At 38.2% G+C, this 17,081-nt stretch overlaps 1 protein-coding gene across 1 annotated transcript; it reads left to right on the top strand.

Annotated features, from left to right (window-relative positions):
• The first annotated feature begins 176 nt into the window (after nucleotides 1–176).
• HTATSF1 (HIV-1 Tat specific factor 1) lies at nucleotides 177–15,858 on the top strand. The gene is made up of 9 exons (XM_021284931.2): nucleotides 177–536; nucleotides 4,684–4,888; nucleotides 5,186–5,233; nucleotides 6,407–6,561; nucleotides 8,045–8,208; nucleotides 9,838–9,937; nucleotides 10,432–10,521; nucleotides 11,016–11,153; nucleotides 11,543–15,858. The coding sequence occupies exons 1-9, from the start codon at nucleotides 363–365 to the stop codon at nucleotides 11,822–11,824; spliced, it is 1,356 nt and encodes a 451-aa protein (XP_021140606.2). The 5' UTR covers nucleotides 177–362; the 3' UTR covers nucleotides 11,825–15,858.
• Nucleotides 15,859–17,081: the final 1,223 nt, after the last annotated feature.

Here is a 17,081-nt window from a genome sequence, read left to right as displayed (position 1 = left end):
CTCCGGAAGAGCCCCCCGCCCTTTTTCTCATTGGCTTTGCCGCTCTCCACGTGATCAGCCAGGCGGCGGCTCAGTGGTTGCGCCGTGGATGGGGGCGGGAGGAAGAAAGAAACATCGTATGCGGGTGGAGGGGCGGGAAAGGCGCTTCCGCTCTTGCGCGCTGCGGGGCTCTGGGACGGTCACCGGCTGCGTGAGGCAGAGAGGCCCCGCGCGCTCCCCAGCGCCGCCAGCGGGAGGGGCGGGGCCGGCGGGCCCCTCAGGCGGCGGCGGGTGCCCAGCCCCGCAGGCCCCGGGCCCGGTGCGGGCGTTTTGTCTCCGCCCGCCCCGCTCCTCCGCGCCCAGGCCCCGCCGAACGGGCCAGGATGAGCGGTGAGGACGGGAACGAGGAGTTCTACCGGCAGCTGCAGCTCCAGCAGCAGTACGAGGCCAAGGCCGAGCCCGGCGGCGAGGGCGAGTCCGACCCCTTCACCTATGTAGACCCGGCCGATGGGGCCGCCTACGAGTGGGACCGGGAGAAGAAGGCCTGGTTCCCCAAGGTGGGTGCGGGAGAGGCCGCTCTGAGGAGCAGCCTCCTCGCCTGACTTGTGGGGCTACGAAGTTGGTGAAGGGTTTGGAGGGGAAGCTGTATGAGGGGTGGCTAAAGTCATGAGGTTTGTTCAGCCTGGAGAAGGCTGAGGGGAGAGCTCATCGTGTCTACAGCTTCCTCACAAGGGAAGGGGGAGGGGCAGGTGCTGAATTCTTTAGTGACCAACGACAAAACCTGAGGGAATGGCAGGAAGATGTGCCAGGGGAGGTTTAGGTTGGACATCAGGAAAAGGTTCTTCCCCCAGAAGGTTCTGGACACTGAACAGGCTCCCCAGGGAGGTGTCACGGCCCCAAGCCTGACAGTGTTCAAGAAGAGACTGTACAATGTCCTCAGACACACGGTGTGAACTGTGGGGTTGTCCCGTGCAGGGACAGCAGTTGGACTCGATGATCCTTGTGGGTCCCTTCCAACTCAGGACATTTTATGACTGTGGCCATCTATGGGGGCTTATCCCTCCTCCTGCCCACTGCCCGGGGGCAACTCTTTCCCTGGAGTTTTTCTGAGGAAGGGTGAAAACGAAGAACAGTTGATGTTTGGTCTCTTCACCACAGAGGTGTCTCACTCTTCGGCCGAATAACTGCTGCAGAATCAATGTAGCGCTGAAACACCCTGTTTTTCCAGGCGAACCCACAGCAGCTGGTGTTGTCTCCAGCCCTAACCTGCTTTCTGCTCTTCTGTTATGAAGAGCTGTAGGTTGGCTTTTCTTCTTGGATGTGAATCTGTAGAATTGCTCAGGCCTGGCATGAGGTCACAGTTATGTTTGTGGATCTTAACGAATTGGTACTGCCTCTGGCATGTTTTGGTTTCTTTATCACAGTTGCTGTGGTGATCTTTGTCTTCTCTTGGCAGTGAAGATGTGAACTAGTCTGTTAAGAGCTCTAGATGAAAATGGGGTAGTATATTCCTCTTTTGTTATTATCCAAAAATGATGCATGTGTGAAGATGTCTTGTTCCATCTCCTTAGATCTTGGAAAAACAATTGGAAGTTAAGTGTATTTGGCTTAGAAGCATTCAGCAGAATGGAAGCATGTTACAATCATTTTTTTAAATTAAATATTTTAAGTATTAAAAATGAATTTGCTATAACAAGGTGGCCCCTCAAGGTAGAGAGGGGATCTAGATTTAATGTGTTGAGCCAATCTACTGATCTACAAGTGAAATAGTAATCTTGTTACTATATCACACTAATTGAGGGCAATTACTTAATTTACAAATATTGAGACATTTTGTAGCACGTATTTCATTAATCTAATGTGCCAGTTCTTATTTGTGACTATTAATTCGTTGTAATTCAGAGAATCTGAGAGTGAACCTAGTAGTGCCAAGTTTATATGTGTGTAAACCTAGAAAGGTGTCCATGTAGCAGATGGCTTACGGAGGGGTAAAAACATGTCAAAAATCCAGACTCCCAAAGTGGAGCAGTGGGAGAACTGAGTAACCCTGGCTCCCTTCTAAACTTCTAAAAGGGTTCTATTGGTTTCGTTTTTTAGTTTATCTCTTCTTCTTAGGAGCATTGGTCTTTCCTAAATGCTATCCCAGATTTCCATCTTGGAGTGGCGATAACATTCATGGGTAGAGAGATTATATAGGAGCAGCAAAGTTCATGAGTAAATATGATGTATAGTAAAAGTTGATATAGAATAATTATGAAGCAGTGTATGTTATAGATAGGTCACTGAGCTAGATATGATAGTATCTCAGGTTACTTCATTTTGCTGATGATTATTGAACAGTGTTTTATCGAAATAGATTTAAGAGACTTCAGGAGCCGGAAGTTGTAGTTCTTTATTCTATGAGGAGTAATAAAATTCCTTATCTCTGTTCTCTGATAAAAGATTATTCTGACTAGTCTAAGTAATCATCATCTGCAGGTTAGTATTGCAATGCTATTCTGCTTTGGGAATAGAGTGTCTGCTGAACTTCTGCTAAAGCGTACTTCAAAGCAAAGCAGAAAGTTAATTGACTGTCAACATGGCTCAGAAAAATGTGGAGACGGTCAAGTATTTAATAGAAGTGATAGGAAATTTTTATATTATTTAATGATTTTTCTTTCAATGGTACTATATTGATGGAGACCAACTTTCTATAGTCCTTTACACGCTTAGCACAAATCACATATTGAATTCATCTGCCTTCATTCATCACTTGCTATGAAGAAACAGTCATCGAGTGTCTTCTGTAAGCACAGAGTGTCTGTTCTTCAGCTGGTTAATCTATTCCTTTCCATTTCAGTGGAACCAGCAGTTAATTACGTGCTAGCATGTCCTGTATTATTATATTTCTTTTCCTATAAGCCTAATTGCCCCAAACACCGTGCAACTGTGTGGGTATGGACATAGAACTGATCTCATTCTGTGATGTTCTCCACCAGATCTGGATTGAAGCCCCAAGTAAGAAATTCTGAGAGTCCTTGTTTTCCATGCAGGCATGCTTTGGCATAAGTTCCAATAAAAGCCTTTATACTTGTATACATTCCTTTATGCTTGCTAAAATACATTTTAAAATGAAACAGTTGTGATGGTAAATATGGTAGGATGATAGCATATTATGGAAAAAAGAATTGGTATTGATTGGCAAAATTTGACATAGTAAGTAATTCGCTAAGAATAAATCAAGCTTTACATGAGAATGCCGTTCCACCTGAAGTTGAAAAACAGTACTGCTGCAGGACGGTGGCTGGTTGTTGCAGGTTTAATCACTAATATATCAGTAAGTTCTCAGATGAAAATAATTAATATTGTTCAGCAGAAAGTTTAAAAATTTAACTCTATGGATTTCATCAACTGTGAAGCTCAGCATTTGCTAAGATTGCTAGTGTCAAATATAATGAACCATATTAGAACATGGAGTATTGTTTCCCTCAGTGAAAGGGGTTGAGCTCTTCCTTTCTCTTGTGTCATGTCTGTAAGAGCAGCCGCTTACATTCCTGATCAAGGTGTGTTGCAAATCTTGTTTAGTGTAGAAGCTGCTTTGTGTGAAACTTTTAAGTTATATGAGGCTCCGCAGCTTCTTGTGTTATTGATGACAAGCCTGTTACTGTTGGTTCTGCATTTTTTATTTGTCATAATAAAAACTTAGAGCAGAAACATCAAGCTTCAAATCACTATGGAAGATATGAGATTGCCTTCTTGTCGTTGACATTTACTGCTGTCCGTTGTGCCACTCTCTTACAAAAGCTCTCTGACATTTTTTGTTCCCTTTTGAATACAAATGAAGCAGGTGCAGCATAGATCAGAGTCAGATAAAATTTTCAAAGGTTAAGGCTCAACTTTGGGATTAAATTGTTTCAGAGTGTGTAACTTCAGAAAGCACTTCATAGTGCAGTGATACCAGTAAAAGCAGCTCTGATGTATTGTCTCTTTTCATGTTATTGCTTGTGGCTAGTATTAATATTACCTGGCTGGAAATACTGGCTGTAATTTGTAGGGTGGGTGTTTGGCTACTGCCTATCATTTAGAGATGTAACACAGTCTTACATTTTATGCAAATATAATCTCTCTCTAGAAAAGACTGAGCTAATTATTTATCTGTTAGGAGGATATAAGGTAGAGTGTTTGGCCTTGTAAACACTGTTAAGATATGTCTCTATGTGCAATATTTATTGTCTGTCAACACAAATATATGTCATCTCTGAAACTGTTTCTATGAAAAGGCAGATGCCTACAAATGTCAGTCATTCATCATCTGTGGATAAGTTGTTGGCTTCCCTTCAGTGTCACTTTGTCTCTTCCACGCTATCAGCAGTGCTTGGTTTCTGTCCTTCAGACAAATCCAATTTATGTTGGCACCAGAAAGCTTTGCTTGAGAAAAAGCAGAACCAGTGAAATATTTGTTTAAAACTTTTTGGAATTAGGGTGTTAGTGCAGTTCCGGTAATACCTGGACTAACAGAATCACACTGATTGTTTTTGTTGTGCTTGTAGCTTTACAAAGATGATTTTAAAACAGTTTAAAAATACTGCTGTTTTCTATGTTGCTGGATTAGAGAATGGTCATCATCAATGAAGATAATTTCTAAAACACTAACATTAAAATACTTACAAACCCAAATTTGTAGTACTTTGAAATTTTGGATTAATTTTCCAAATTTCTTTTCAGATAACAGAAGATTTCCTGGCAACATATCATGCCAACTATGGCTTCCATGCAGATGATACAGACAGTTCATCCACTTCTGGCACAGCAACTGAAAGTAAGCAGCCAGTAAGTTCGAAGACAACAGGAGCACAACCACCAGCAAATGAGAAAGGACCACAGCAAACAGATCCAAAACAAAAAGCAGAAAAACGGAAGCTTGAGCCAGGTAAGTGACAAAGGTTTTCCCTCTGTGTAGGTTGCAACCTGTGTCGTACTGAATGGAAATTGGCAATTGTTCATTGTTACCGTCTACAGCAAAGATACAGATTCCGAGAATGATTTTGAAATTGTATAGTACTTCATGGGTATCCTACTGAGTCCATACAATAGGTGGAAGAAAAGCAAATTAAGGTGTTTGAAGAGCTTTTCATGTGGGCAAGCAAAAATTCTTAGAAATCTGATGGAATGTGAACATTAGCATATGCTCCCATGTTTAATAACTGAAATGAAACTTTCTTTGCAGGGTGGTTTCATGTCGAAGAAGACAGAAACACAAATGTTTATGTGACTGGTAAGTGATAGCTTTTACTTACCTACTTTGAGTTAAAAATGGTAAAGGAGACATATATATCTCACTGACTTTGAATATTACCTAGTCAGTCTGCCACTTGCAAGCTACTTAACATTATGTTCCTGATTGCATAATGTATTGTGACCTTTAAATTGCAGATGTAGGAAAGTAATACGAGGGACATATTCCATGCTTTTATCTTTTAAATGTTATAGTCTGTGAGCTGTGTCAATGAAGTCACTAGTTTGTGTTTTTTTGTGGTTTTTGTTTGGTGGTGGTGTTTGGTTGTTTTTTTTTTAAGCAAGCTACAGCCAAGAAAAACAATTTCTGCAAGTTTCTAAGGAACAGGGTACTGAGAACAACATTATAATAAGATAATGCATTGACTAAACCGATCATTTAATATGTTTTTTTATGTTTTATAATTAAGTTACTAGATAAGAAGGAAGAAACAGGAAACAAAAGAAAAAGTTGGAACTAGAATGAGCAAGTAACAGGGAAGCTCAAGTGAAACTATCTGTGCATTTATTATGCTAATTCTCTACCTTTTTTGGATGTTGGGGTGTTATCTTTAGGTGCATACACAAAGGCACATTTGGTGGTTCTGAGCAGCCACAGAAATTCACAGACCTGAATTCTCAGAAATCTTCATCCAGGCCAAACTAGCATGGAACATTCACATAATTTTATTCTCCTCAATTTAAAGTTAAGACTGAAAACTCCGTACGTTATCAGTTGCTTTTTTTGTTGAATTTGTGTATGGAGAATATAGTCATCTGTTTATAGGTTGGGGTTTTTTTTTGTCTTCAATCCCTAGAGGTGCAGTAGAACTTGGGCAGGATAGTTATGTTCATGTAGGCCATTGTGTCACTGCAATGCCAGTATCTTGTATAGCACTAAAACTCTAAGCGTACATATTAGGGAGCACAAAGATATTGCTGTATGTTACAACTATTAAAAAGTGAAAGGATTTTCAAAATGTTAGTATGAAGTAATATGTAAAAGGTAACACCAAAAATATTGATTCCAAGGGCAGTGGTTTCTTAGTATGTATGTAAAATTTCATCCTTAAGTTTGATAACTTTCATTTAAAGAAACACTGGGGTTTTTGCTCTCAGGAGGTTTCAAAAAAAATGAATGTCATCAAGCTTTCTCTTTTAATTCATTTTGCAGGTTTACCTCCAGACATTACAAAAGACGAATTTGTACAAGTCATGTCAAAATGTGGTATAATTATGCGAGATCCTCAGACAGAAGAACACAAAATCAAACTTTACAAAGATAAGGAAGGAAATCTTAAAGGAGATGGCCTCTGTTGCTATCTAAAGGTCAGTGGTGTACTGAAATGCAGTTTTTCTTCCCATTGGAGATCCCTATGGCCACTGTTTCACAGTCACATTAGAAGATTTTTTAAATATCTCAAGTATAACTTAAAACTTAGGTGTCTGTTTTACAGGTTTATTCCAGAACCGCCCACTTATCTGCTTGTACACCTCATTTGTTTGCTCTTATCTACCCGTTCCTCCCCCGAAAATGTCTGTAGTAGCTGCTGAACATGTCTCTACGTGTTCCTGTCTTGGCTGTTGGTGGTTATGAGGTGAAAAGGGGGACCTCTTCACCTTTTACTTTAAAAACATGCCAGTGTGTGGCCAAGAATACAGAAATAACAAGACAGAAACACAGTTCTGTATTTACAGCTTTTAGTTGAAAACTGTTTAGGTTCAGAACTCCTCTCGTATTCCGTATTAACCTATAACAGTTCAGGCTGCAGTACTATTTCCTTCATGTGTTTCACTTGTGAATAATTTGGAAAGTTGGTGCTTACAAATGAAATCTGCTTCAATTCTGACAAGAAGTGCCAGGCAGTACTAAATCAACTGCATTGTAGTCTGTGTGGTGATTGAGAACGATGCAGAGAGAGATGCGGACACAGAGTTCTTGTTAGCAGCGAGAGCAGAGTCAGGCAGAGCTGAGCCTTTAATTAGCCTTTCTCAATTTATAGCTTTACAGATATGGGCCTGGACCAAGAGGTTAAACAGGATGTTCTTTTCAAAAAACATTGTTCCAAACATAAATGTCCAGGCCCAACGTTCACACGTCATACATATGGAGGCAGTGTTCTGACGTGAGATATCATTCTCACTGCCTGGGCTATCGCTCCTTACACTCATAAAAAACATACTTCTGTATAACCTCTCCAAGGCCCTTTATGTTTTGACTAGTTGCTGTGATTGAATCATATTAGTATTATTTGTCCGGATGGCCATGTTAGTATTGATCTTCCTTTGTCATTCAGAAGGCTGAAACCACACGTCCTGCCGTTCCCACAGTCTCTGCTAATTTTGTAGTTTTAATATTCAGGGCTGTTTAGTGCACAGGTATAAAGACAGTCTGCACTCTAAAGGACTTTTAGGAAAACATTAAACATTACTGAAGAGCCTCAACATCTGCTGTTGTTGAAAAAGTGATACAAGCTTTATAGAAAATCAGGCCCCTGGAATTTTTTTGTTCTCATTTTTACCTTAATCATCTTGTTTGACTGTTGCAGGTTAGTTTTTAGGACATATTTGAATCAAATGTATGCAGTTGCTTTTGGGAGCATTAATCTTCTATAACAGTGGTGAACAAATACTGGATTTTGATAAAGAAAACATGCTAATGATGTGTTAAGAGACTTGGAAGAGATAGGGCATTATGGTTTTCAGTGACAGGGAATTGATTCTTAACAAAACATTCTTAAATAAACATTATTGGACTAATTTGACTGTGCCATGTTCTCTAAAGCTTGTGTTCTGTTTTATCTTCAAATAGAGAGAATCGGTTCAACTTGCATTGAGACTTCTGGATGAGGCAGAAATTAGAGGCTATAAATTGCATGTTGAAGTTGCGAAGTTTCAGCTGAAGGGGGAGTATGATGCAAGCAAAAAGAAGAAGAAATGTAAAGACTACAAGAAGAAGTTGTCTCAACAGCAGAAGTTTGTATTTTTTATTTCAGTAAAACGTTGCTTGAATTCTAAGTGCCATTAGTAAAGCGCTGCTTTCTTTCCAATGCGATGCTAAGAGTTATGCAAAAATTGAAGTCTTATCTGACAGCAAAAGAGCTCAATTAATACACATTTGGAGGGGAGGAGCTCCTAAATTAAATGTTGACATAATGAACTTCTTTGCAATTAACAGATTAGAGTAGTACATAGGGAACCAAGGTCCTTTCAGTTACAGAAGAAAATATCACAACTCTGGGGAGATAAGACGTCTTGTTTTCCTCAGTGTGTGAGACTGTGTGAGTCCTGTCACCATATCTAGGCTTATTGTTTTAAGGTATTGACACTCCAGCTGTCCACATATTGTTTGTACCATACTTTACTTGTAAAGGCCAAGAGCTGCTGGCTTCCATAGGTGCAAATACTAAAATACCTCTGTAGATTCCCCCAGACCTCTCTTTCTCTCTGGTGTAAGATATACATTTTTTTAAACGTACCTAGATTTGTTGCTTTTGTCACTTAAAAATTGTTTTTCTATCTTTTGGAACCAAGAAGATGCAGACTAAAGAAGAAAAAAGTTGAAGTATATAGGACTCAATATTGTAATGATAGTGGCATTCTGCTAAACATTTTAAATAGTAATGCAAAAGTATTTTGTCATAGTTAAAGAGAACAAAGTCTACTTGACATCAATTAAAAATAAAAGCAGCTTGAAATGTATCTGCCTCAGAGATAAGTTGCCAGTTCTTGCTGTAAGTTGTCTGCAGTGTGGATAGAGAAGTATGAAAATAATAAACTTGCATTTGACAGCAATTTGTGGGAATGAACTGACTTTGGTTGGTGTTCCTTTTGAGTTGAGGAGCATAATTTACTTGCTACTACCTTCACTGAAAATCCAAGTTTTCTTCAGCTGAACTAGCAGATACAAGAAGGAACTTGAACAGGGCTTTTTCCCCCTAAATATAAGATTCTGAGATTTAGAAGTGTGACTGTGTCCTTTTTTTTGTTTGTTTGTAATAGGATATGAATAGGCATTTCTACCAGAAGTACCATTTTTTTTGTAAGAAGGCAAAGTCATAGAACCAGACACTCACATGGCTGGTTTGTGGCACTGGCTCTGTACACTATGGAACAAAATGCATCTTGCAGCAATGCCTGTGTAAGACTCAAGGTGTTATTGCATGTTTGTTCAAATCAAAGCAGTTAAATATTACCAAAGGGAACAGTGGATCTCCTTTTTTACAAAACAAGTTAGGAAAAAATGGTAAAGTATTGACATTTTTATTATACTCGGCAGCAGCTGAGTCTGAGCAGGTATTAGGAAAGAATTAAACCTTGGAGGTTATTTTTTCAGTGTTTAAGAAAATGCTTTGATTCTTAAGATAATTGCTTATAGAGGGACTATAAATTAAGACCTTAAAACGTCAACTGCTTTATAGTAGAAGTGGCAAAACTGGACGATTATTGCATTTTTTAGAAGAGTAGCTTAACTCTATGTCAAAATACATGTTTTAGTTGATGTATTGCAGGAAATGCTAAATTAATGATTTTTTTTCAACAAATACTTGTAGAAACTGAAGAGAGCCGCAACAATATCTTCTTACTGTTGCTTCATTTCATTAGACAGCTGGATTGGAGGCCTGAGAAGAAAGACGGCGCAACTCGAATGCGACATGAACGCATCGTTATTATCAGGAATATGTTTCACCCAAAGGACTTTGAGGTAGGAAGATGCAATTTGCTACTGTGGATTGTGCTGTTATAATTAACATTGCCTGAACTTTCTACCATAAGAATTTTAGTAAAATTCTAGGAGGATGAGAACAAAATTAAACTCCTTTTTTGGGCAGGGTTTCTTTTCCTGTGCCAAATAACTGTTTAAAATTAAGTTGCCTATTTCCAAAAAACAAGACAAAGATATTTATCACATCGGCCTTTTTCACTATGTGTATCCTGACAATATTCCTTTTGGGATGGAAAGAGGAGTAGACAGAAACTGTGGTGGAATGGAGAAGCCAGCACAAAAGCCTTATTAATAAGTAGCATTTATTAAATTTGAATACAGGCTGTCAGCCAGCTCCCAATGGCTTCGAAAACGCAGTATAACAATTTATGAACTTTTAATGGAGTGGCGGATGCATTCCACTGGTTATTGAGCAAAACTAAAGCTGAGAAGTGCTGCTCTTGAATCTAATTGTGTGACTGATTGCATTGCAGGAGGATCCCTTAGTCCTAAATGAGATCAGAGAAGATCTGCGGACAGAGTGTGAAAAGTTTGGTCAAGTAAAGAAGGTTCTCATATTTGATGTACGTATTTTTTACAGGTTATGTTGGGAGAATTGATGTAATGTGTAAATGTGCAAGACTTATAGGTTTATTTAGATATAAATGGAGAATTTATTTGGTTTTGTATCTATTTCATGGAAACGTGACCTAATCTTCCACTATTAACTGTTTGTGAAATTATTTTATAAGCACGTACTACTTCAGTCTATGTGAAGGCAAACTCTAACTCTTCCCACTAACTTGGATACATGTCACAAGTTTGAAAGTTTATAAATACGTTTATTTGTAGATAAACTAGCTGAAACATTTGTTTTCTGCCTTCAAACAGTCTGGTCTGTGTACCAAAAGAGGAAATTTTTAAACTTGCAGATTGAGTTTTTCAACACGATTGTGTATGCTCAGAATGGAATGATATCCTGATGATTGTTTTTTATTTTTGGTAAGACAATCTAAAAGGTCTTGGAATAAATACACTATTTAGAAAACTACTAAATGAAAGTTCTGTCTCCTTACAGCGACACCCTGATGGCGTAGCTTCTGTGTCATTTAAAGAACCAAATGAAGCTGATCTGTGCAAGCTGACTCTAAACGGAAGGTGGTTTGGCGGCCGCCAGCTCAGTGCTGAAACATGGGATGGTGTAACAGATTATCAGGTAGCGTTTCGTGGTCCTGTTTCATCAAAGCTTTCTTCAAAACTTAAAATACGTTTTACTTTGAGAGGTGCTTGGTGTTCCCATCCCCATGGCCTTCCCACCCCTGCCCCATCTTGGTTATTATCAAAAACTGCTAGGATGTCTCAAAAAAATCAACTTTAATTATTCAATTTAGCAAAAATTTAAAGGACTTTTTTGATGTTAAAAATTTTGTGTTGGAGATGTCAGCTTAGAGTGTTAGTAGCTGGATGTAGAGATCATTAGTTCACAGTCAACAGGGCCTATTGAAGAGTTGAGATTACTGCAACATAAATGTATAATTTTGTCTGTGAAAATACTAATTTTTACAAGTATGATTTTGTAATGATGTGTATAAACATCTCTAATAGGTGGAGGAGACTGCAAGAGAAAGGGAAGAAAGGCTCAAGGTGTGGGGGTCGTTTTTAGAGGATCCTGATGCAAAGGAGCAGCAACCTACAGCTGATTCTGATTCTGCAACAAGTAGCGTTAAACAGTCTGAAGGCACATCACCATCAAAAGTTAATGACACGTCTCAGGATGTAAATGATGAAGCCCATAAAAGGGAGAATAATGGTGAGGGCGTTGATGAAGATGGTGCTCCATCCACAGACAGCAGCCTTGCAGGCAGTGATGCTGAAGCAGATACATAACGTCTTTAATGCTTTAGGAAAGCATGGGTTTTAGGGTGATGTTTGAGTTTATTCCTTTTTTCTGGGTGACTGCAGACAACATTCATATGAATAAATGCATATTAGGGTGTCATCAACTGTGTGCTTTGAAGTTTTCATTAAAAGCAGTATTTAATGAGGTTCTAAAAGTTTGTATTAATTGGCTGTTCAGGTAAAGTAACTCAAGTTGCCAAGAATGCAGTAAAACTCATCAGGCTTCTTTTGTTCTAACTATGCTTGTCAGTGTTTCATTATGTAAGTGTGAAATATGTTCCAACCCTTAAGTTTATGTAGCTATATGTAACTTAAGTAATGCAGAGCTATTACAAGATTTGTGGATTTTACTGTTAATTTTCCTGTACCCCTTGGAACTTGATGTCTCACGCTTAAAAAGGATTCTTGTCCTGAGAACTTGGGATCATTTTATGGAGCAGATGGTGTGACACATATAGGGTGAATGCATTGGATGTGCTGCTATGCATTAAGTAGCAAATGAAAAGTGCAGTACCAAGTTGAAAACTTGAAAACAAACAAGGTTGCCGTAGCCAACATAAGGCAAAACTGAGTGAAGGTACATTATTAAATCCTGACATTCAGCAAATTATTTTGTTCTTCCCCTGTTTAGATTTTCTGTTGACGTTTAGATCTTCCATTGAGGCTGGAGTTATGTCAAGGAGACTAGAAATGCACGAGCACACACATTCAAGGCCAGAATGAAATCAGATTGATCTTTAACTCTCATGGTCTATATGCTGTAGGTTTGCAAATAGGCTTTTGATTGATGTGTTGTTGGCTTTGTTTAGTCTTTGCTTTAATATTAAAGGTTTTCATTTAACTTTGTTAGATGATGAGTGTGAATTCTCTTCAGCATTTTAGTTTAGCCTTATGTGCCCTTTGAAGTGGGGAGAATCTCCCAATATTTTTGACAACTTGAACTACAGTGCAAAAGTTAGAATACTTGGAAATGTGCTTTCAAATAATAGTCTTTTATATGGAAAAAGCAAATGCTGGCCCTCACAGAAATATTTCCTAAAGCAAGGATTTAGAAGACATTCTAACTTCGGATATCTTAATAAGTGTCAGGCTTTCAAAAATAGATTTGGGGGACCCATTTTGTGCGTAGTCATTCTTAATTTAGAATCCCATTATCTTGATACCTAAGGATAAAAGAATATGGATATAGGCATTGAACAGTTAAAATATCAGTGCTAGATTCATAGCACGCTATTCATATGGATGGTTACTAGTACACATTTGTAAGAAGGATTTTTTGAACTTTTTAAATTCATATTGGATTGTAAGAAACCATAGATGCTAATTCTTATATTTCCATCCCAAAGTATTCATAATACTCTGAAAATTGGTGTTTTCTGACTTTGTGATTACCAGAACTCTGAGATTAGCATCTATTTTTTCCAGAAGTCTATATGGTACTTTCAAGTTTGTTTTGTTTGTTGGTATGTTATCGATTTAAATCGGTAACTATGCCAACCAGAGCATCTAAGTTAACACTTTGCCACTGTAGTGATACATTATATCTTTTTCTGAAAAAATACCTGGTCTTAAAACAAAGATGGTATTTGAATTCAGGGTTTAAAAGTCTGGGGGCTCGTTATAAGCTAGAATGACCTATTTCTAGTTTTGTGTTGCATGATAAAGAAGAGCTGTAACCCTTGCCAGCTAAAACAGACCATTTTCTCATCTTTACAAGCGTGTGAATTGTATGTTTTGGCAAAACAAGTGTTGGACCAGTTCAGGGGATCTGAAATACGGTCTGGTGTGTATTCAGATTACATCTCTGGGTTGTGTTGGTGCTGCCTCAGTTATTTTTATTGGAAATAAGCACCACAGACCTTTGAGGGCTGAAGGTTTTGGCACATGAGTGTGATTTAGTGTGCTGGCTGTTGCTTTCAGTGCTCCTTTTTTTCGTTCAGTTTTCAGGCTTTAGATCTGTTAGGCTATTGTGTTTTGTTAGCTTGGTTTTTTTTGAGAGCATAGTCATATAACACACTACACAGCTAAATCACCAGTTTTGCAGTGGAATTGATCCTGATACAGGGTAACTATTGACAAATGTATAAATATTGTACAGTTCTATGAAGCCTTATCATGGTATCGATATAAAAAAGAAGGTTGGTGTTTGAAAAAAGACTTAGAATGATAAAGAATCATTATATGTGCAGTAACCTTCCTCTCTCCAATTGATGTACAGATTGGATTGGCTTTGCTTCAGGAGTCAAACATGATGTTAAGTCTTTTTACCTTTACCTCTAGACTTCACACTGAAGTAGAGCTCTGACAAAGACTGAGCCCAAATGTTTTACTGGCTTTCCTATTAACTAGTTTTCTTAAGGAAATAAAAGCTGTTTTTCCATGAAAATACATTGTTCTGAAGTCCAGCATTATACTCAAACTGTTTTCTTTTCCTTTTGTCTACCTCTGTTATTCCCCAGTAAAATGTAAACATATATTTTTATAAGCTATTCATTTAGTTATTGAGGCATTTAATAGTCTATGGAGGGGTTAATGCAGCTGTGACTTTCTCTTCAGCAGATTTTCACTGAGACCGAATTCTTTTGATGTTTTCCTCTTTTAAATAATGCCCATTTTATAAATTAATCTGAACATAAAGGAAATGTTTTCACAAAAGTTAAAATTACTATTTTGAAGTATGATTATGAAAATCTTTTAGTATAGAGCAGTAATGTTTAGTACCAAATTGTAACAAATCTGAAGCTGAGCAAGCAGAGTTGCTTTCTAAACATCCATTGTTTACTGGCTGAGCAGCATCATAGATAAATTGCTAGGAAGTCAAAACCCCAATGTAATTTTCATTGTATTTGTTCTTTCTAATGACTCACTCCTTAGAAGTGACTAAATCAAACTTTTAGCCCAGTTTCTAATTCTTCTTCGGTTCCGTTCCAGTATTCCACATGTTCCTTCATCCCATGGCTTTTGGTGAGAGGTTCGCTTTAAGAAAAGCAGAGTCCTCCCCTCCGTATGGTATGGAAACAGTAACTAGAAACGATTTATGGATGATGGTTGTTGCTCAGTTTTGACCTAGAGAAATAGCTATTTCTACGAATTCACACGGTGTAACTAAATGGATGTGAAGCCACTTAAATATAACAGCAGGGAAAGAGTATTAACTGGTATTTCAGCATAATTGGGCACAGATAATCATTTAACCATGCAATACAAAATCAGTTGCTTAGCTTCAAGATATATTGGTAGTTTGCTTTACAATCAAATGCTATTTAGTGTTTTGCTGGCAAGGTGGTTGTACGGAGTTTGGAGCATCCATCAGCGATTCTGTGGTTCAACAAAAAGCCCCAAAGAAAAGGTACATAGGTTGTAGCAGGTTCTCGAATGTTCATATACAGCTGTAAAGAGAGAATTAGTTTCATTTTGCATCAAAATGTTTATCTGTTTCTCCTGCTGACTTTTTTTAATTACTTTTTTTAATTGAATTTCAGTCCCTCGTACAACTTACATTTTGTATAAGGATTGCAATTCACTTAAAATCATTAGTAAGTTAAATGCAGTGCATTTTAGCTAAAACATGTTAATCTATTTACAATTACGAATACATAGCTTAATTCACTGAAGAAAACTTAAAGGTAGTGGATGCTTCATAGGAACTCAAACTTGCCTTTAGATTTTCCAGTAGAAACAATATTCATACCCTGAATTCTTGAGCTGTGTAACCGAACCGAATTCTTAAAAAATACATATACATATAGATTTTAATTGGATTTTAAACTCTTGATTTTATTTCTGAATTTGAGGAAACATACTGCAGTATGATAAATGAATTATGTAAGTTGTATACTTGTGTTGATTTGGCTTGTGTGTATTTCAGTGCTCATTATACAAGGCTTGAAGTCTTACTGTCAGGATACTCTGAAAGTTCTGTAAAATATTTATAGAATTATGAAATCTTTTGCAGCAAGTTGTTTTTTGCTCATTCTGTAATATGAAAGTATATTGTTAGATTAAACTTTTCAGTAAGTCGACTTGGAATTTTTCTGAGGGGTTATTTTCTTCTGGTAAGTTAAATTGCTCATTTGTCCTTTAGAAAACCAACAAAAATATCATATTTGAATAATATCTAGAGTTGTGGCAGAATCCGAGAATCCCTTGATTTGTCTTCAGTTTTGTTTCTTAAAGGGGTTGTGTTTTATACTACCTTTTTAATAAACAAACCCGTGAACGAAAGTCTTTTCTGATGGGTTGTGAGATAGCGTATTTGTCTGACCCTTTTCCCCGGTAAGAGGTGCCCTGTGCTTGGTGCCTGTGAGTCAACACGTCGGAGCTTTCCAGCTGGAGCCCAGTAGCCGTGTGGCTGGAACTGGGGGTGCTCACAGCAGCACGTGGCGTTTGTTCCCTCATTGTGGGCTTTATTTCCGACTTTGTTCTGGCTCGATGCGCTTATGGACCCTGCATGAAAAGGAGCAGGGGGAATCACTGCAGACACCATCGCTGTAATTGAGATTGTGGGGGGTGTTATTTGTTAATGACATGCAGAATTTCAATTCTTGACACCTTGAATACTTAAAAAGCATTGAAAATCCCTTGTTTCAATTCCTGTACTAAAAAGGAACAGGGGTGATAATCCTGTTTTTACCCAGTAGTTATTGAGTTGTTCACCTGGGAGCTTTAAGCTGATGCCATCTAACAAGGTTGTAAGTGCTTTAACCGCCAGCCTAAGAGGAGATTCTTGAATGAGATCTAAAGCTTTAGCAGAATAAACCTCTGCTAAATGAAACTGTTTAGAAAAGGAGATCAAAGAATGAATGATAGACATGTTGAGGGCACTTGGCCTGCTGATAGACTGGAACCCAGCCTGTCTGACAATGAAAATGTGCTTATGCAGAGTGTGTGTCAATAAAAGACTAAACACTGCCTTGGCAAATCTTCCAGCCTGGTAGTTACGTTGTTCTGGGAGATGGCAGAGAGTAGATTTGTATGTATTTAGGCAGAGGGAATTGGGTTGTGCTCTCCAGCTTTCTGGGTGAGTAAACAAATTCTTCAGTCAACACATAAAAGACATCATGTCACCAGTTTGGTGGCTCCAGTTCCCCAGTGTATTTTTCCAGCTGAAACACAAATTGGACCCTGATTCAGTGTTTTTGGAATGGCTGCAATTTGGTAATTTTTGTAAAATTACTACAAAACAACCAACCAAAACAAAAGCTCAAAACAAAACACGAAAAAAACAACACACCAAACCATCAAT

Source organism: Columba livia, chromosome 12, assembly GCF_036013475.1.
Source record: "Columba livia isolate bColLiv1 breed racing homer chromosome 12, bColLiv1.pat.W.v2, whole genome shotgun sequence".
NCBI lineage: Eukaryota > Metazoa > Chordata > Aves > Columbiformes > Columbidae > Columba > Columba livia.
Note: the sequence above shows the minus strand (reverse complement) of the source record. Positions and strands in the feature narration are given on the sequence as shown.

Excerpts from the sequence above, each read along its gene's own strand:
- HTATSF1 (XM_021284931.2), top strand. The coding sequence starts at position 363 with ATGAGCGGTGAGGACGGGAACGAGGAGTTCTACCGGCAGCTGCAGCTC. Across the intron at positions 5,234-6,406 it reads CACAAATGTTTATGTGACTG|GTTTACCTCCAGACATTACA; the intron begins GTAAGTGATAGC and ends TTCATTTTGCAG. Across the intron at positions 10,522-11,015 it reads AGAAGGTTCTCATATTTGAT|CGACACCCTGATGGCGTAGC; the intron begins GTACGTATTTTT and ends GTCTCCTTACAG.